At 38.0% G+C, this 22051-nt stretch overlaps 1 protein-coding gene across 1 annotated transcript in view; it reads left to right on the top strand.

The window, feature by feature from the left end:
- LOC139473344 (receptor-type tyrosine-protein phosphatase N2-like) overlaps positions 1–22051 on the top strand; it is a 244927-nt gene that overhangs the window by 98030 nt on the left and 124846 nt on the right. The window contains exons 7-8 of the mRNA XM_071255872.1: positions 2108–2272; positions 12358–12427. Coding sequence (XP_071111973.1) covers positions 2108–2272; positions 12358–12427 — 235 coding nt within the window. The remainder of the gene's footprint in view (positions 1–2107; positions 2273–12357; positions 12428–22051) is intronic.

Below are 22051 nucleotides of genomic sequence, written 5' to 3'. Positions count from 1 at the left end.
AAGACTCAAATCTTATGTTACTTTTGAAGTAAATCTAAATTAAATGTGATTAGTTTGTCATGGTCCTATAAGAAGATACTATATGTGCAGCCAAAACGTCTACATTGCCCTTTGCACATTGGAATTAATTGCAGTTCTCACATGCTCTGACCTTTTCAAGTAGCTCTTTGAAACAGGCAAAACCTGCCCTGATAAAACGTAACCCTCCTTTTTGGATTACAGACCTGTGACTGATTATTCTAAACCATTCAAACCCAAGGGCTCTGCCAAGACAGGGTGCACTTGCAAAGAATTTAATGCAGTTTGAATAGTATTATGGTTATGTAGCTTTTCCAGTCCTTATGTCAGTCACACCTACACTAGTATAATAAGGTGCAGCATTTTCTCAAATTGGAGATTTCACAAAATATGTTCTCTAAGAGTCCAGAATTAGGGTTTAAAACCCACACACTTCCACATTGGGAAAGACAATGGCACCACTTAATTGACACAGAAATTAGGAGGAATTGGCAAATTGGCCTTTATGACGAAATATGTGTTACTGTACATCCATTTGTTCCATTTGTGTTGGTTTATGGTCTGCAGCAAGGAAGTTCCCGTTCAGAGCTCCAGGAATAGGTGCAGTAGGTAGGGTAGCGTCTGAGTCAATTCAGCCACTCCGGCTTGTCAAGAAGTGCCTTCATTACAGCTGCCAGACCAGCAGCGCTGGCGACATACCAAGATGCTCCCCGACAATTCTTGTCTTCCCACCACCTCTCGTAGGAGATGATGTCTCAAGCGTATCATTAAACTATGTACAAATTTACTGGTAAAACTGTCACGGGTTAGCAGACAGTTCTGTTAAAGTTAAATAAGCCCTCAGAGACCATTAGCTGTGTAGTTTGTTATTTTTTGTGTCATATTGGTCATGTTTATACTTGCTTCTAATGCAGTAACACAGCATGTGAAGGTCATCTTTCAGCCTGAATGCTCCTTAGATCCATATTGATATCATGTAGGAGCTATTTTGAAATTTGAAACAAAACTGTTTCTACCAGACTAGTGAAAATTATGTAGTGTCAATGTAATAATGCCAGTTATTATTTTGGCATTGAATTTTATTGATTCTCAGTACAGCAACTGTATTAGCTGTAACCTTATTTGGATGATGTGCTACGTTATTATATTATGTCAAAATACAATCAGGACAAACATTTCAAATTAGGGTTAGAAATTAAGAGAACAGGTTAACAGCGATTATGAAACTGTCCTATAGGCTATTCAGGTGCCACTGGTAGGGCCTGATATATGGTATTATCCCTATTTGATAGTGATTCATAAATGCATGCTCATGATATAATCAAAATTCCTGCTTTTGGTGGAGATTTTGTGTGATGTGGAAATAGTTTTGTCGCTTTTATTTGATTAAACATTTGAAATTAAAGTATTTCACAGTGCCAAGCTACTAAACATTTTTTTATGATATTGTGAAAATTCTAGCTGACCCTGATTTTGGTGGAGATTTCATGTGATAGTTTAAATGGTTTTGTTGCTTTTATTTGATTAAACATGTATAATATTACAGTATATCACAGTGCCAAGCTTGTAAACATTTTTGAACATGAACACTCTGCACAAATGGTTCCTACTCTTCCCATTCTCATTGTGACTGGCTTGGGCCTTTTACATTCAAGAGGTTGTATATATGAAATAGCTCACAATCAATGACATGGATTACTGATAGTACACATGCTTAGATGACTTGTTTCATTTTTTGTTTTTTCTTTCACACCTTTTTTTATTTGCTCAATTATTTTCTGAAATGAAAATAAATAATAATTACTTATTAATAATAATGAAGTTTGTATACAGATTATACACTGTGATCAGGAAATATCATCTAAATTATTTGATACAGTTTTTACTTCATTAATGCCTTTTTGGCTGTGGGGCTCTTAATATTCTTCCTTTGTTGTGGGTATTCACTTAGGCTATACAATTAATACTTTCCTTGTTACCACAAAATATCTTTGATATTTTTAAACAAAGAAGCCTATAGTTACATGTTAATCAAATGAAGGATATGCTGCCTACAGCTATATTCCCATGCCCACTTGCATGTTTACAGAAGTTCTTGAGAAGGGAGGCGACTCTGATGTCATGAGCTCTCCTGTTCAGGAGGTTCCAGAAGTACCTATCAGCCAATCACAAGCCATGATAGCTCCACCAATGGAAGAGTTCCCTGTTAATAAGAAAGCAATTGACCAATCAGAAGTAGAAGAAACAGAAACTGGTAAGTTTCAGGAATTTAACCTTTAGCGTCTGAATTGTTTTCATGCTTCTTACCCCTGTCTGCTGGATTAATTTAAGCATAAGGCGCTGTAAAGAGAGGGTGGGTGTTTTCAACAGTCAAAGCTTCATTTATATGGGATGAAAGCACCAATATATCACACATTTATTACTGAAAGAAAATACACATTATTATCAAAAACTTATATTGACATTTTAAAAAATACAGAGGTTAAGACCAAAGCGAACATAAAATTTGTAAATTTTCTTGAAGTTACCTGCATTGCGTGATTGAATATGGAATGCGTTTCATGATAGAAACCTGTTTAAATCATTAAATTTTTGCTGAATAATTTCAATAATCATATCTCTGATATCTTACATTTAACTGAGATAAAATTTGTCTTTTTTATCAGCAAACAACAGCGCGATGGTAAATTATGAACCATTTCAGTAAATTTATTATGCAAACGTTTGACAAAAAAAACCCTGCAATTTTCAAGGTCCTTATGTCATTTGCTGAAATGAGAATATTAGGTGTATTACAAAGTCTCATTTTGTAAGAACTGCAGGATACAATTATCAATGATGAATATTCACCAATCCTACATTTTACTTGAATATTTTATATATTGCTTTCATATATACACCTTGGCTAAAGTTGTCAATCTACTAATTCGACAAATGTTTCATTTGTCTTTTTCAGTTTAATATGATGAGAGAAAACCAAAAATAATGATCACAAAATCTGAATGCAATTTTTCAGCAAGTGCAAAGGTCACCGGATGTGCATCTTCCCAAGGCAAGAGGGTTAACTGACTACAAAAGTCCAGTTTCCACTTTTGCCAATCGAGGCTGGTATTATAGAGCTACATTTTGGCTTGACTAACAAGTCTATGCATAGTCCAATCAAAATCGTGCTACGAAATCGAAATCCAGTTCGTAAACTGTCATCAGATTTTGGTCAATTGCAGGATTTGCAAAGCATGTGCACCGCTAACTCATTGTCAACAGATATTTTCCTAATATTTTCGTGTTTTTAATCAAGGTGCTCACGTGATTTGATGCACTTCACGATGTTAGACCCCTTTTATCACAATGTAGATCGTGATTATCGATCAGATCACCTTGACTTGGTGCGACCATTTTGTTTGAAGCAAAGGCAAGTGATACGAGAGGTGGAATCTGATTTGTTCATAGGAGAGGCATAGAGAGGACATCTCATAATAGCCACTGATGGTGCTATGATCAAGCCCGGGAATTCCAACTTTTGTTGTCAGTTAACTCTCTTGCCTCTGGAATATGTCGGATGTGATGTCACAGACAGGGGTAGTCTGCTGATAATCTTTAGTCATAAATTATTAACAGTAATTTTGAAAATATTTCCCCTGTCACACCCAGAATAAATACTCACTACATAGTATCAGTTATTACCACTGATATGAAATAACAATGTGACTTTAACAATTTTCAAGGGGGTTAGGATTAGAAAACAGTGGGATCTTACAACTCCAAATCTGTCACTACCAGTCGATATGTATGGTGGAAAATTTTACTAAGGTAATTCATCATCAAGTAACAGTATCATCCTTTACTCTGGATTCCAGACTGGAATTGTGAGACAGAGAACCAATTTATCATGTAATTGACGTTCTTTAATCTGGATTAACATTTCCCACAACTCACTTACACACACTGTAAGCTGTTCTAAGCTGCCTGTTGACCTGACCTGTCTCATTTGTTTATGCCTCATTTGGCATTCCTGTCATTGATTTCATGGAAGTTTGTTATTTCACATTCATGTCAAACAGTCCTTATGTATATATTTGATAAAAGATGAGTTTCAAAGAATGAATTACTAGTTTTAACAAACATATGAAGATCTGGGTTAGAAGAGGTCTTCAGTAACCCATGCTTGTCGTGAGAGGTGACTCTGCTTGTCGTAAGATGCGACCAAAAGGATCGGGTGGTCAAGCTGGCTCACTTGGTTGATGCAATCAATCACTGGATTGTCTGGTCCAGACTGCTGGATTTATTTCAGTGTGGCATTAAACTACAAACAAACAATACTATTTTTAACAAAGATTTGTAAGCTTTGTTGATATAGGAAACTGACTCTTGTATAATTTTCATTAAATATTGTCGTTGATTTTACATGTTCATCCCATGAAAGTAAGGAATGCAGCTCCTGCTAAAATCTCACTAAACCGGGCTACTGTCAATCGGAACTTATCTTTTGTTCCCACAAAAAGCGTGGTTTAGACAGATTCCACTTTCTAAACAACAGGGTAACAATGAGTTGGAAGAGAGACCTCTTTAGTACTGAGCACCTTCGCGATGTTGAAGTGGTTCATCCAGGAAGCTGCACAGCGCTGTTCTAATTACTGAGATTGATGATATCTTGTAGACAGTCATGTGTAAGGTATTTGACAAATTACTAGATTAAGTCTTGCCTACAAGACCTAGAGGGACATTGGTAGAACAAGCTAAGCGAGACAGGACATAGAAGCAGGGCCAATGCCAGAAAGTACAATCCCTGAGGTGAATAATGATGTGTACATTTCTAGTCTGTTTACCGCCTATACAAAATATTTTTGATCCATTTTATTGATGACTGGCAGTTTTAGTTTTGATTCAGTCGTGAAGTTTGATTGATTTTTTTCTCATTTTTAGCTCACCTGACTGAAAATCCAGTGATCTTATATATCTCTTGTCCATCTGTCTGCCCATTGTTGACTGTGTTTTACATGTCCTCTAAGACTATGAGGCCTATGGAACTGAATCTGTGTATTAATGGTCCCACTGACAGTGCCCCTAACTAATACTTGCTCACAGAATTCCAGTCTCACTTTAGACATGGCTGCCCATTATCCATTTCTTCATTCATTATTATGAGATTTGATAAGCAGCAAGCATTTAGGGTACGGAAGAACATATTAGATTATTTTTGCATAAATTGAATTTTGATCAAACTATGACCTTCGGGCTCTATGTACCCCCATTCTAAGCTCACCTGACTGCAAGTCCAGTGAGGTTATGTTGTGGCCTGTTTGTCTGGTGTACACCTCTTTCCTCAGCAACTGCTGGAACAGTAAAGCTAAAACTTCACATCGTCATTCTCACAAATGAGGACACCTGAATCTGTCAAGAGATTCTAATTTTCATTATGGCTAAGATGACAGTCATTTTGAAAAACCTTTATATATTTATACGCAGACATTTAAAAAAAAATAAAATTGGGGGACATGCGGAGGTAGTAGTGGGTGTCAACAGTTATGTAGTTATTATAATTTTTTACCTTGATTTAACCTGTGCAATTGACCATCCTGTAAGCCATTTTGCTTCAATTTGCTGTATGTGTAGTTAGTAGTAGGGCTCAAAACATGTTCCATTTTTTACAATATTCATGAAATTATCTCAAAAGGCATATTTAGTTCTGTAAACCTCCCCCATGAAAATGCCAGCATAAGGACTGTATGTGTCTCCTTATGATGAAGTCATATGTTGTTCAAATTATTAAATTTTAGTGTTAGCTTTTATGCCTCAGTAGCCATGCAGTACAGTTTAAACGTCAATGCTAACACAACTTCTTGAGTGTTTGTTGACATTTTAAACTGTTGACAACTTATCCAGGTGAGCTTCTGTGCAGTGGCACTTCAAATGTATTTCTAGAGTTATTGCATTTTCGACATGTCCTCTGAAACAAGGCCCACGGCACTTAAAATGTGTATGTATGATCCCAGATATGGTGTTCCTAAAAGGTGCTCACAGAATTCCGATCTGTCTTTAACATGGCTGCCACAGAGGTAATATTTAAAATGTCATTATTAGAGTTTTACTGCATTTTCACCATCTCCTCTATCGACTCTAGCAGAAACCAGGCATCGACACTGCCTACCGAACAGACAAAGAGTAGAAAGCAGTCTCGACCCAAGGACATTCGCTGAAATAAGAGTCGACTTCGAAGGGTCAACATTGTACAGAGAAGTCTACATCAAACCACGATCGACCCTCCAAGGATTCCGAACAGTCCAAGGGTCGACATTCCTCAGGTCAACATTTAGCGGGTTGACATTCCTCAGATCGACATTCTTAGGATCGACATTCTAAGAGTCGACACTCAGATCACTCTCCTGAAGATAGATCGTCTCAGGAACACACTTCGACTTCGAAACAGGGAGATTTCTCAGAATCAGAGCGTCGCCTCTCTACAGGTCGACATTGTCACCTCGATTGATCACAATCATCAGATTCACAGCATGATCCCTATGGACAGTTACCTCAACACTTTGGTTACAATAGAAATGTCGATTGGGATCGATGTTGATCTCCATCTCACCAATACCAACACATGAGATACTATCCTTATCCAACAACTGATCGATATGGAGACCATCGATATCGGCCCTACCCTTCGCTGGACTATTATTGATATGCTGCTCCTCCCCATCTACATTGTATTAAGGATCGACAGACGGAACAAGATCGACCCTCCTAACGCTCACGTTCTGAGTCACTGAAAGTGACACACACGGACCAGTGACCAGACCAGACAAGTTGGACCCTCCAGTTATGACACTTCCCTCTTTACCTCCAGTGTCGAATCCCCTATCGACTTCACAGGATCAGAGTGATTTATTTAAATTAATCAGATCTATTCTTCAATCACTTTTGATGGTCTTACAACAAGGCACCGAACAGTCGAGGACAGATACAGGACTCGCTACTACAACGACACCAGGAGCGCAGATAAGGGATAGAGATAAAAATACATCTGCTCCATTTGATGCTACCCCTGAAAGTCAGACTTTAGCTGATGCAGGCTGAGCTCTCCAACAAATGACTCCTCCCATCCTCGGGATGATGTTGAACTTCCGCCCCGAGTCCTACCAGACTACAAGTCCGATCCAGAGGGCATACCCGAACAGCCAGCTGTCAACACTACAAGAGACAATAGGTACATTGATATGCAAGCGTTTAGGCCCATGTCCCAGAACCCCCGGGGTTCTACTCGCTGATATTTCTGGTAGTGAAAAAAGACGACTAGAAATTTCGCATGAACTTCAACGTGGAGCTGTTCAATGCGGTACCTAGAGAAACTGGCTCATTTTTGTATGACATCCGTCATGCTTCTTCGCACCATCCGTTGACATGGTCAGCCTGAATCTACAAGACGTCTACCTCCACGTCCATCACGAGCACTGCAGGCATTACCTCTGGGGTTTTTTCCAAGGTCGACACTACCAATGTAAGGTGCTCCTGTTTGGAATTTCTTTGGCCATGTGGCTTTTTACCAGCCTTACTAAGCCCATTATGAAGTTCCTACACCTCAGAGGGATCGTCTTCGAGTCGTTCATCGACGATTACATTCAGGCTCACTCAAAGTGTTCATCGGAGCACTTTTCGTCACGGATCTCGGGAAGATGTTCATCCCGACATCGACAATGATACAACAACTTGTACCATTAGCACTCAGACAGTCGCTACATCTACCCAGAGAGGTTGACTCCAACTACGGCCAATTAAGCACTTCTTAACACCATATCTTCAGATCTAGGATTGTCGGGTCCCATTGCATCTTTCATTGGGCAGAAGTACTTCGATCATCTCACCTGAGGATAAAGTCAGACAACCCCTCAGTTGTATGGTATATCAACAAGATGGGATAGACTCAGTCAACTTCCCTTTTGGCTCTGAAGATGGACTTTTGTCAACTGATCGATGCATTGGGCATCAACGGCCAAGCTTAACACATTCCGGGAATAAGCAATGCCATAGCAGACTCCGTGTCGGGTCTGGATCGATCATCCTCGACAGAATGGCATCTTCACCCAAAGACCGTTGAGGGGATTTGCCACCTCTACCACCACCCAGAGGTTGACTTGTTCGCCACCAGGCTCACTGTGTTGGTAGACCTCGCAAGAGGAAATTATTATCCACTTCCCTTGCGAAGAGATCATCTCCTTCAACGTCCTTCCAGCCTACTACATTCATCGCTGGACACCCTACATCTATACGCCAGGCTCATTTAGAGAAGTCCTTAGTCATTAAAGGATATTCAAGATTTCAATAAGTAGCAAAGACCAAAGAGGCTCATCGTACTTCTACAAAAGTGTTGTACGATAATAAATGGAAAGCCTTCGAAACAAAATGCAGCGATAGATCAATCGACCACCACCTCCCCTCAACAAGCTGCAGAATACCTTCAGCACCTTCACTCCACTCGGAAGTCGAAGGGCTCTACATCATCCAAATATCTATCAAGATTGTTTTAGTTCCCGAACTCCAAGCGCTTCTCTGCTTGTATAAACTCGCCTACCACTTGTACCAGATTTCGTCCACCAAAATTGGATGTGAACGTAATATTACGAAGCCACGGCTATTTCAACGGTGTCCCAATTCTGTTATCAGCCCATCTCTGCCTTCAGCATGTGATGCAGTAATGGTTTATAGATCCTCTTATGGATATTGTCTATTGTTTCCTCATCTTATCTTAACCATTTGATCCTGCAGAGGATCAATAAAAGAGCTTCAGCAAAGCGTAAAATGGGGTGCCAAACAAATAATACCTGCGTCATTAGAGCGTACGGACAACTTTGTTTGTAGAACTAATTGACTGGAGACACTTTCCGAATTGGTTAAAAGACATGGTTGAATAGCTTGCTTAATTCAAAACCATGCGGTCGTCATGGTACGATGTCCTATGCGAAAACACACAAGCGTAAGTTACACCCGAAGACATATTGCTGTGCCCTAGTAGTATAAAGGGGTTTTCAAGATCACTCTATAGCAGTGATTCACCCATAGAAAACGAGTAAATCTCCAGATGTGAATGTGTGACAGTCCCAGGATTGTTGGGTGTCAGCACCAGCTTCCTCGTGTACATCTCATGGTTTCAGACAAATACAGACTAGGGTAGTCTGCGACTCACCGTCTAACTGGGGGATAAATGCATAGAGTGAGTTGCGATAAAGTTAAAAATTTGTAAATTTTACAATAAATTGTATATTTATAATACTTATACTATTTCACATGATCTATCACAGCTACACTAGAAAGAGAAAAAAGTCTTCTGTTGGAAGCGAAAGGATACACGTTGGTCAAGTTATAAAAGTAGTTATAACAAATAGGTTAAACAAAACATTTTCAAGAGGATAACAAACACCAAGAAGCGACATTAACTCTATAAATGACCATCTGTCATTATTTTGCCTTGTCAACAAGAAAGCCAACAGTTTGTGTACGGGTTGGAAATTTATGATAAAGGGAGACAATTTGCGGGGACGTAACCCTTATATGACAATAGTTCCATCGAAGTGTTATGTTCACTGCAATGAAATATCAAGTGTTATGTTCACATTGAAGTATATAATAATTCAATATATTCGAATCTTCAATTGAAGAGCTAATGGAATTATATTTGTAACTAAACGTTACTATAAACTGAAGATACTTTGACAGACAGTGTTCAAGTGAAATAAAAAACATCCATTTTGCTCCTCACTGCTAGGTTTTAAAGGGGCAGCTGCACTTTAGGTATTTAAAATGGAATTCAGAAATGAAGATTTAAGAAGGATTTCTTGTAAGTTTGTGCAAAGCTATAGTGGGAGATTTGGATATTTCATCTGGTGACATGTGTTCTTTAGAGTGGAGTTAAACCCCTGTATGACTGACATACACCATAGGTGAAGCTGCTCCCCAGGGAACACACTTCCGAACACACGGCTCTTTCTACTGACTAGCTAAATAAATGTCTTTGATAACTGCAGCTGCCTGTCAAAATATATTACTTGGTTCTGGGACACTGCTTGAGATCTAATGCTGCAAAAAGACAAAATATTTCATAGTTTCGTTTTTTTATTTTAGCTACTCAGATTTTATGTTTATATACACGGCTCTTCAGTGCTTGGCTTCCATATGGTAGACTCGATCATTGTCGAAGTTTTAATAACTAGCATTTGAAACTTAGTCTTGGTCTTTAATATTTGATGATGATGTAATAATAATAATAATAATAATAATAATAAAGGCATGGTTTATGTATTTCATTTATAATAATATGTAATAACTCATTTAAGCATGTCATATGTTTAACTGAATAAACAGACACCATGGATGCTAAATATTATAAAGTGTCCATGTAGACAGTGGAATCTGATATGTGATTTTTTGTGGTTCCCAATTTTATTCAAATTATCACATTTTGAGGATGGTGCATGTTTTAGTTATTTTAATGATCATGACAGTATGCACTTCTTATGGTGGCTTAAGAGCAATTGTAAGCAAGTTTCTCAGATTTCAGATAAATAGCTTCCTGTTAGGAATTATGGGAGGTTGTTTAGCAGCTGATGATGATGTGTTTGCGATGATTATAGCGCTAGCTTGAAACCGTCAGCACCTGAGCTCCAGTGTGTGCTGACATCCACTTGGCTTGTACGATCTGAATTTGGTGACAGTAGCACGATGTGCAATTACTGTCCATGCTAGCTGCATATTCTTGTACTTGGTAGTACTAACAATTCATTATGGCATCCGTACAATGTAATTTGAAATTTTATACACCACTGATGATGTGTAAATACTCCTATTTCCTGCAGTTTTCAACACCGTTTTGTTTGTTGGAGCTAGTTTTGTATTGCATGGCAAATAGTTTGCCAGGGGCTGGTGTTTTGTACACCTGATATGTCCGGAGGATGAGTGAAGAAGGGATGTAGTTTTCGACATTGTGATATTTTTAAATGGAATGAAAATAACTCAACTCTTCTTATATGGGGTTCTTGTAGGTGAAATTGAGACATAATACCAGCTAAGTTGTTAGGGTAGTGGAATCTAGGGGCAAGCAAAAGCAACTATTTTCAGATATATTTCACGATGTAAAGAGTAGTTGCTAGGGACGTATTCCAAACTCAGTCTGATTATGTATATGTTAAGAACTGAAATATCAAAAGATCATTATGCCAATTATCATGCAGCAGTTTGAAATGTTTAGTTTTTATAATTTTAAGAATCAGAAATATGTGCAAAGATAATATTTGTATCATCATTGATGCTATTGTATGTTAAGGATGAGATCTTAGCCTGCCTGATTACTATTAACAATATTAGTACATAAAAATCATGCATTTTGTCTTCATAATGGTAAATTTTAATCCTATGATAATAAAGGTTATTTTATTTCCAAACAATATAGATATATTAGGACCGAGTATTGCTCATCAATATTGTATTGTGGTGTTTTAAAATACACACCAGCTGGATGTATGTATCAGTATTGCAGACAGACAGGATAGCTTAGCACATGAACGGAGTGTTTCTGTAATTCTCTACTTTCTAACAATATGTTTGATCATTACAGCTGTGTCACTATAACTAAAGTAGTGTTATCAATGCCTGTATCCAGATACATACATATGAGCCCTAACTCCCAGTCCTCCCATCGCCAACTCCTGCTATATGTAGCACTGTTTTACCCCAAGTGTGTGGAACTGGTCCCAGGTTCTCTCTTACTCAGTGTATACTGGTAGTACCAAGCGTAAAACAACCCTGTAGTGGAACTCAAGTTAACACAAGTTAGAGTCTGCATAATTTTATTCAGTTGGATATAGATGCCTAAATGTAGATGTGACAGATACTTCTGTTTATGTTTGTTATTATGTAATTGCTGTGTACAAAGTGTGCAGGATGTGGTATGTTTGTTTTGTGTTGTCTGAGGGCTAGGTCAGCTGGTAATAAGATGGAGTGACATAACAGGGTTCAGCATGTCTCCCCTTTCTGAACCCTGCTGAGACTGGAGACATGGCTTTCAGTAAATTAGTAATTCCATGACAAATGTTTCAGCAGAATCAAGTCCGACAAAATGTGTTACAGTTGTCAGTGACAGCTATATGTTGCTACATTCCTAATGATGAGCTGTTTGGTAAATCGACTGTCCAAGTTACATTATATTTCCAGTTTTTGCAGTTACATGCATGCATGAGAACTAATGTCAATGATACCAGTAGTTTTACTAATTGGAAACTAAAATTGTCTGTTTATTCTGTTTCCTTTCTGTCTGAGTGAAATGATTAAAATATTGTATTTCTATTTCAGATGAAGATGCAGATCTCAAGAGATCCAATGTGGTGAAAACCCGCTATGCTTATGTGGAAGTGTCTCAGCCGTGAGTGTTATGTACAGTGTAGTACTTTGTGACGTCTGTGCTAATGTACTCCCACCTACACACAACACAATGCATACATGCACATAGTCCAACATGCACACAGCCAACACACTTATGCATACAAATACTCCCACAAACACAATGCGTACATGCATTGTTCTACTAAGCAATTTTAGTGCTATGTTGATTGTAATATCCTGACTTTTAACATACTGATGACAGTCATAGTGCTAAGATAACTTTGTTGAATGATGCCTGTGACACAATGCAATCTTCGCACTAAAACCATGGCAGCTCCCATACTTTAACAGTCTTAGTGCTAAGACCATAGCAACTCCCATACTTTAAAGTCTTATTGCTAAGACCATAGCAACTCCCATACTTTAACAGTCTTAGTGCTAAGACCATAGCAACTCCCATACTTTAACAGTCTTTGTGCTAAGAACATAGCAACTCCCATACTTTAACAGTCTTTGTGCTAAGACCATAGCAACTCCCATACTTTAACAGTCTTAGCACTAAGATTGCTTTGTGCCAGTGGGTCCTGGTCTCCAGCTACTGATCAGCACAATCTGCAGCACTGAACTGACTCACTTAGACGAGAATATTATCAGCACTTTTACGGTAAGGAGGATGTATATCTCAGAAATCTTAGAAGCATTTCTAAAAGCAATGTGATCCAATTAGTGTTGTGTGTATAAAGCGTGATGTGTATCTAATGGTGAGGACTTGTCAGTTCATCTTCTCAGGTACTTAGCATTGTCAGCTGGTGATCTCAGTGCTCGGGATTTGTAATGGATGCAGAGGCCTGGGACAGATTAATTGAACCTTTATTCATCTTCTGACTGGTTTCAAATTGTACTTTCACAGGTGCCTTTCCTCTTGTTCAGCAGCATCTTTCAGTTTTAATACAACTGAAATTATAGAGGAATTAGAAGAATACTGCTTATCTTGAAGGCATTTGTCCTCCTATTTCGGTATCTTAGTGAATAAGAAATGAATTTTGAGAATAGGATCTACAAATCTGTCATGAAGCTATACAGAAATAATGTTGACAAAGATTCTACTTTTGCCTTATGGAATATTGAATAATGGTTGAAAGTATTTTCAGTTTTTGTGCAATGTGAAACTGTCTGTCAAGTATATCCATGTATGGTCAGTGGAGATGCTATGATCAAGCATATCTGTGTATGGTCTGTTGAGAGGCTTTGATCAAGCATATCCATGTATGGTCTGTGTAGAGGCTTTGATCAAGCATATCCATGTATGGTCAGTGGAGATGCTATGATCAAGCATATCCGTGTATGGTCTGTTGAGAGGCTTTGATCAAGTATATCCATGTATGGTCTATGTAGAGGCTTTGATCAAGCATATCCATTTATAGTCTGTGTAGAGGCTTTGATCAAGCATATCCATGTATGGTCTGTGCAGAGGCTTTGATCAAGCATATCCATGTATAGTCTGTGTAGAGGCTTTGATCAAGTATATCCATGTATGGTCAGTGGAGATGCTATGATCAAGCATATCTGTGTATACAGAAATAATGTTGACAAAGATTCTACTTTTGCCTTATGGAATATTGAATAATGGTTGAAAGTATTTTCAGTTTTTGTGCAATGTGAAACTGTCTGTGACCACCTTGAGTATGCAAAGACAGCATGCATTCCTCCTTGATTTGAAACCACCATCACAGTTAATGTATCGGCTGTAATTCCTGGAGCGTCCTGTGGCGTCTGTGTCTGTGCTGTGGAGCAGAATACATTGTCTGTTTGATCATTGGTCCGGTTTGCAGGTGGCTGGACAGTGATGACCATCACTGTGGGTAGAGCCGGTTAATCTCCAGTCGCGCCAGCATCTTGCTAGGGGCCTGCCATGTTTCATGTTTATGATGTAGGTGGCATTTACGCAGCCAGATATATCACTGGCTCTACATTGCCCAGTGCCGTCGGGTGTGTCTATCTGTACAGAACACCTGGAACTAAAGCACAGACAGGGAGACTCTCAAATGAGGCAGTGTCAGAATCATGTGATAGCAAACATATCCATATGCAGTCTCTTCGTGCAAATCTATTAGATCTGGTGATAATAGTTTAGTTTTAAGTGATCGAATCAGTTCATGGCATTTTCATGTTAAGATATCAGATTGTTCCCTGAAATTAACATTCCCAGACCTATTTCTGGCATTTTAACATTCAGTGTTCTGCCGCCTGTACTTTAACCTGCAGTGTTCTGTTTCCTGTACTTTACTTCTGTGTCCTGCAACGGAACATCCCGTGTTCTGTTTCCTGCAATGGAACATTCCATGTTTTGTCTCCTGCAAAGGAACATTTCGTATTCTGTTTCCTGCAACAGAACATTCTGTGTTCTGTCTCCTGCAATGAAACATTCTGTGTTCTGTCTCCTGCAATGAAACATTCTGTGTTCTGTCTCCTGCAATGAAACATTTCGTGTTCTGTCTCCTGCAATGGAACATACCGTATTCTGTCTCCTGCAATGAAACATTCTGTGTTCTGTCTCCTGCAATGAAACATTCTGTGTTCTGTCTCCTGCAATGAAACATTTCGTGTTCTGTCTCCTGCAATGAAACATTCTGTGTTCTGTCTCCTGCAATGAAAAGTTCTGTGTTCTGTCTCCTGCAATGAAACATTCCGTATTCTGTCTCCTGCAATGAAACATTTTGTGTTCTGTCTCCTGCAATGAAACATTTTGTGTTCTGTCTCCTGCAACAGAATGTTCCGTCTTCTGTCTCCTGGAAAGGAACATTCCGTGTTCTGTCTCCTGCAAAGAGAAACGTTCCGTTTTTCTGTCTCCTGCAACGGAACATTCCCTGTTCTGTCTCCTGCAATGGAACATTCTATATTTTGTTTCCATGTATGGTCTGTTGAGAGGTTTTGATCAAGCATATCCATGTATGGTCTATGGACAAGCTTTGATCTAGTATATCCATATATGGTCTATTGACAAGCTTTGATCAAGCATATTCATGTATGGTCAGTGGAGATGCTATGATCAAGCATATCTGTGTATGGTCTGTTGAGGGGCTTTGATCAAGCATATCCATGTATGGTCTGTTGAGAGGCTTTGATCAAGCATATCCATGTATGGTCTGTGCAGAGGCTTTGATCAAGCATATCCATGTATGGTCAGTGGAGATGCTATGATCAAGCATATCTGTGTATGGTCTGTTGAGAGGCTTTGATCAAGCATATCCATGTATGGTCTGTTGAGAGGCTTTGATCAAGCATATCTGTGTATGGTCTGTTGAAAAGCTTTGATCAAGCATATCCATGTATGGTCTGTTGAGAGGCTTTGATCAAGCATATCCATGTATGGTCAGTGGAGATGCTATGATCAAGCATATCCGTGTATGGTCTGTTGAGAGGCTTTGATCAAGCATATCCATGTATGGTCTGTGTAGAGGCTTTGATCAAGCATATCCATGTATGGTCAGTGGAGATGCTATGATCAACAGAAAATAAAATTTAAGGGTGTATTTTTATTACCTCAGCTATGCAAGAATGTCTTCTATGGGACTGTGATAATTATGGTTCATCATTCCTCCAAGGATGGTATGGATATAAAACCAACCCTTCTTGATTCCCCCAAGTATTGTAAAGATATAAAACTGACCCTTCATGATTCCCCCAAGTATTGTATACATATAAAACTGACCCTTCATGATTCCCCCAAGTATTGTAAAGATATAAAACTAACCCTGTATGATTCCTCCAAGTATTGTATACATATAAAACTGACCATGATTCCCCCAAGTATTGTATAGATATTAAACTGACCCTTTATGATTCCTCCAAGTATTGTATAGATAAAAAACTGACCCTTCATGATTCCTCCAAGTATTGTTTAGATATAAAACTGACCCTTCATGATTCCTTCAAGTATTGTATACATATAAAACTGACCCGTCATGATTCCTCCAAGTATTGTATAGATAAAAAACTGACCCTTCATGATTCCTCCAAGTATTGTATAGATATAAAACTGACCCTTCATGATTCCTCCAAGTATTGTATAGATATAAAACTGACCCTTCATGATTCCCCTAAGTACTGAAAAGATATAAAACTGACCCTTCATGATTCCTCCAAGTATTGTATAGATAAAAAACTGACCCTTCATGATTCCTCCAGCTATTGTATAGATATAAAACTGACCCTTCATGATTCCCCTAAGTACTGAAAAGATATAAAACTGACCCTTCATGATTCCTCCAAGTATTGTATAGATATAAAACTGACCCTTCATGATTCCCCCAAGTATTGTATAGATATAAAACTGACCCTTCATGATTCTTCCAAGTATTGTATAGATGTAAAACTGACCCTTCATGATTCCTCCAAGTATTGTATAGATATTAAACTGACCCTTCATGATTCCTCCAAGTATTGTATAGATATAAAACTGACCCTTCATAATTCCTCCAAGTATTGTATAGATATTAAACTGACCCTACGTGATCCCTCCAAGTATTGTATAGATATAAAACTGACCCTTCATGATTCCTCCAAGTATTGTATAGATATTAAACTGACTCTCATGATCCCTCCAAGTATTGTATAGATATAAAACTGACCCTTTATGATTCCCCCAAGTATTGTATAGATATTAAACTGACCCTTTATGATTCCTCCAAGTATTGTATAGATAAAAAACTGACCCTTCATGATTCTTCCAAGTATTGTATAGATATAAAACTGACCCTTCATGATTCCCCCAAGTATTGTATAGATATAAAACTGACCCTTCATGATTCTTCCAAGTATTGTATAGATGTAAAACTGACCCTTTATGATTCCCCTAAGTACTGAAAAGATATAAAACTGACCCTTCATGATTCCCCTAAGTACTGAAAAGATATAAAACTGACCCTTCATGATTCTTCCAAGTATTGTATAGATGTAAAACTGACCCTTTATGATTCCCCTAAGTACTGAAAAGATATAAAACTGACCCTTCATGATTCTTCCAAGTATTGTATAGATGTAAAACTGACCCTTTATGATTCCCCTAAGTACTGAAAAGATATAAAACTGACCCTTCATGATTCTTCCAAGTATTGTATAGATGTAAAACTGACCCTTTATGATTCCCCTAAGTACTGAAAAGATATAAAACTGACCCTTCAATTTTCCCCTAAGTACTGAAAAGATATAAAACTGACCCTTCATGATTCCTGCATGTGACACATCTGCTTCACCTGTGTTTTTGTTGTCCAAAAATAGGTCACATTGTGTGGGTTGGTGAATATTTGAGATTAAAAAGTTTCCAAACAATAAGTCACATTCCTTCTGTATGTAATACTGATAGAACTACACACTAAAATCTATCATTTAAACAGATTACGTGATGTTGAAGCCTGTTGGGGGTATCTGTGTTGCTGCATATGGCATCATTAGACACAGATTGGAACTTGTTGGCATTAATCTCATTGGGAAAGGTCACAGAAAAACCTCAAGTGCTGCCTGTTATACAATATTTACAAATTTGATCCGCTTTCCCCCAAAATACATGGCGTTAAGATTTCCATCACCAAAGAAATGGCTCCCAGAAAAAAAGGCTAATCGTCTTATTTCTTGGGGAAGACATATCTTGGGATGGCGCTATTTCATAAGATTTCCTCACATTCTTCCCAATGTCATCTTCAGTTCATTGGGGGCTGGAAACCCAGGCCCTGCCATGTGAAGGAATGGGAAGTTGTCGGTATGCCGTGCAGATTACACCGTAGCAGACTCATGGCAGTAGTCACTTGAACAGTGACCATGTGACAGGCAAGAACAGCTTGTGAACTACATCACCTATCCAGCAGGAGCTTTCCAGCGGCAAGATAGAATTATTCTTAGAAATAAGAGGAGTATTTCGACAGATATTCCAGTCCAGAAAATAGGTCCTTCGAGGAGATATGGGACTTTTCAGCCATTTTTTCATAATTACCTTATTCTGTGTGTGAATTTTCCCTATTTATCTTCAGTCTGCTGACAAGGGGTGAGGTTTTGTAAGATTAAGTTCTTCCCAGCGCCCCCTTGTGTGCTAAAATTAAGTTAGTCTCTGTCACTCACGCGTACATAAGCCATTGGAATTAATTTATTTAACAGCTCCATTCATGTGCAGTGAATATAAAGTCCAGAGAGCTGGGGTGGTGTGGTAGTCTTGTATGTAATGTTGTGTACATCGAGGAAGTCACTCAACACGTCAAGTGGCAGCTTCCTTCTCTGTTTGTTACTCTCACGATGGCCCATTTCTTGTTCAATTCACATCAAATATGTTATTGATGAAGTCCAAGTTGTTCTGGATTTCTCCAAGTTGTTCTGGATTTGTCCAAAGGTTCACCATCAGACCTGCTTTACTGTGGTTTATGGGTATTTTTACATCCTCATATTTTGTCACTTTACATTTTTCTGTAACCATGAAGTATGATTTAGTGCTGAACGCACTCATGAAACTTGATTGACAGTCAGGGCGACTGATCGCGTTGGAACTGTGTGCTTGTTTTGCTTATGCTGTCTGTATTATGGAGTTTCTCGTCCACGTGGGCCCTAAACACTCAGGCCCTGTTAAAAAAAGAAATATGTTATATTTTATGAGGATATTTGAAGGGAGGTAATGCTGCATGTGGCTTTGTTTCCCCATTTCCACTGAGTGTGTCTATTGTTGTAATTATTATTAATATTTATAATATGACTCCTCAACATTCAAACAGCAACTATTACATTACGAACATAGTACAACATTGATGCTGTGAGCCTATGAACAGTCTTGTGGTCAAGATTCGTATTGGGAACCAATTTTGCAAATTTTATTATAAAACAGAAAATATTAGAGTTATATTCTCTTTGGGTTTTTTCTGAAGCTTAGCAGAGAGAACATGGAATAATATTGATGGCATTATGCAGATTTGCATAATGTCCAGATGTAGGTTGTTGGATATGTGTATATCTGTGTTGAGATGAGCACAGTCATGTACAGGTTGACATGTTCATGGCATACTCATGAATAGAGATTACATAGGCTCCATGAGAAGGCTAAAAATGGAAATGCTTTTCAGGCATCAACACATCAGATTAAATCCTAACATTTTGTAGTTTTCCATAAAATGAACACAAATGTTTTTTGTTGTTAGAGAGCCGAGTTCAGTGTGTGCTCAGTTGTGGTTGTTGGTATTTTGGGGGAATAGATAAAAACTATCCTTCCTTCATTACTTTTGTTTCAGTAATAAATTGTGGGTCATGTCAAGTACCGTAAATGATGAAATTATTGCATCACTAAATGAATGTGTGTGTTGACCTGGGCTAAAATGCATTATGCAATTAATGCATCACTAAATGAATATGCGTGCCTACCATAGCCTGATATGCGTCATGGAATTAATACGAGTAGCCCTACTTTTGAAATCTTGAAACAACATCTTTTTAATCAGAGAACAACACCAAGTGCACATGGATATAGAATACCTTGACCTAGTATGTGTATTGGCACTTACATTAGACAATAGCATTTACTTTTCTCATAAACATAGCTTCTCCCACTTGAGATGTGATCTAACCACCATAACATTTTTATATCCAAATAAGCAGAGTCCTTTGACATACAGGTCAAGTTAACCAACCCATGACCAGACTGGACAATGGTACCTAGTGTGCAATGCCAAGTCTAGCATTAAATAACATGGTTTATTGGGTGGGGGCTTTGTTATTTCATTCAAGTCACTGATTCAGGTAGGCATGTGTGCTGTTCTTCAGTATAAAATGTGACACTTATTATCCCCCCTGCATATAATGCGGGGGGATATAGCGATCAGCCAGTCTGTCTGTCCATCCGCCTGTCCGTCCGGTCCGTCCGTCCGTAATCATTTCCTGTTCCGGGTCAGAATTCGAAAAACATTTAGTGTATTTGATCGAAACTTGGCAAAGCTATCAGGCACATACTGAAGTGGTGCCTTTTGATATTTGGGGATTTTATTAATTTTTATTTTTAAAATTTTTATGGAATGAAGTTGGACATAGACTCAATTGGAGATGGGGTTCGTTTCCAGGGCAGAATTCAAAAACCATTCAGTGTATTTGATCGAAACTTGGCAAATCTATCAGTCTCATACTGAAGTTGTGCCTTTTGCTATTTAGGAATTTTATAAATTTATGTTTTTTACGTTTCCATGGCAACAAGTTTGACTTAGAGTTCGTTTCCGGAGCATAACTCAAAACCTATTCAAAACTTTCTAACAAAACTTTGCATGTCTATCAGACTCTTGCTGAATTGATGCCTTTTGCTATATAGGAATTTTATAATTTTTTATTTTTTATGTTCCCATGGCAACAAAATAGATTTAAGTTTTAATATAGGGTGGGTTCACTTATGGAGTAAATATATATATAAAGCACATACTGAACTGGTGCCATTTGATATTAAGGAAGTTAATAAGTTAAGACATGTTTTTTTTAGAATTTCCATTGCAGCTATTTTGAAATGGGCTAAAAGAAATGTTGGGTCACTTTACCTGGTTTGGGACCATAACGTGTAAAAATGGGCGGGGGATATAGATGACTTCGTGACTGTACGCTTGTTTAGTCATTGTTTCTGGTCATTTGTTTGCATAAAAAAAACCACAGAATACAGAATAGCACATTTACTTGTGGTTACTTTACAGACAGCTGCCGGGGGGATATGTCATCTTTCTGATGACTCTTGTTTACATAATTTGAGGAAGGGGTGCACAACATTTTAATTTTTCATGTTGAGTTTTCATGTTTGCGTTAATTTTATGATTTTTGCATTTCAACAAATACTTGTTGCACATAAACAGTGAATGTAGAAGATACATCTTTTTCAATATTAAGATTGAGCACGGTAAACAACAGTGGTTGGTTGGATTTATGTTTTTTAGCCACTCCTTTTCATTAAAAACAGATGCTGGGGTTTAGAACAAATAATTTTATTACATGTGAAGTTTCAATTTTCTCCAAAACCTAGTTCCCGATTCCTGGTTATTACTTGATACTCTGTATTAATCTGTCATTTGCCCTGTTTCAATACGACGTTTCAAATGAAAAAATAAAAATCTCTGGTCAAATTCATTATGGATGATATTATCAAGCAACAGTTCTCCATGAAGATGCATCTCTCAGTGACTCCATTGGATAGCCTGTTGAATGAAGAAATATAATAAATGTTGCCATATCGTGACTTCGCCATATTTGATCCTTGTTCCTTGTCAGAGTGATTTTTGTTGGAGATTATCACACTAGCATTGTCTGATGGACTCATTATTAGCCAAATTACAGCCGATAATCTGTTTTCATTTGGTGGGGATAGTGGGTAGCCTAACACGCTAGATGTTGTGGGGAGGAATGTTTAGCAAGCAGTCTAGTGTCCCACTGAAGTATGCTGCACACACTACATGAATGGCCACTGAATATCTCAGTCTTGACTTACCTGGCAGTGATGACACACATTGCTTCAAAATAAATGTCTAGAAATCCTTTATTTGGTGGAATAACAGCGATTACATCCGTGAACTCAATATTATTAAAAATAAAGTTATATATGAGTTAAAAGTAAGATAACTCAAGTCAGTTTTATGAAAATATAATAGAATGGATAGAAATCCTGTAT

Source organism: Haliotis cracherodii, unplaced genomic scaffold (genome assembly GCF_022045235.1).
Source record: "Haliotis cracherodii isolate W230 unplaced genomic scaffold, xgHalCrac1.p SCAF_28, whole genome shotgun sequence".
Classification (NCBI taxonomy): Eukaryota; Metazoa; Mollusca; class Gastropoda; order Lepetellida; family Haliotidae; genus Haliotis; species Haliotis cracherodii.
Note: the sequence above shows the minus strand (reverse complement) of the source record. Positions and strands in the feature narration are given on the sequence as shown.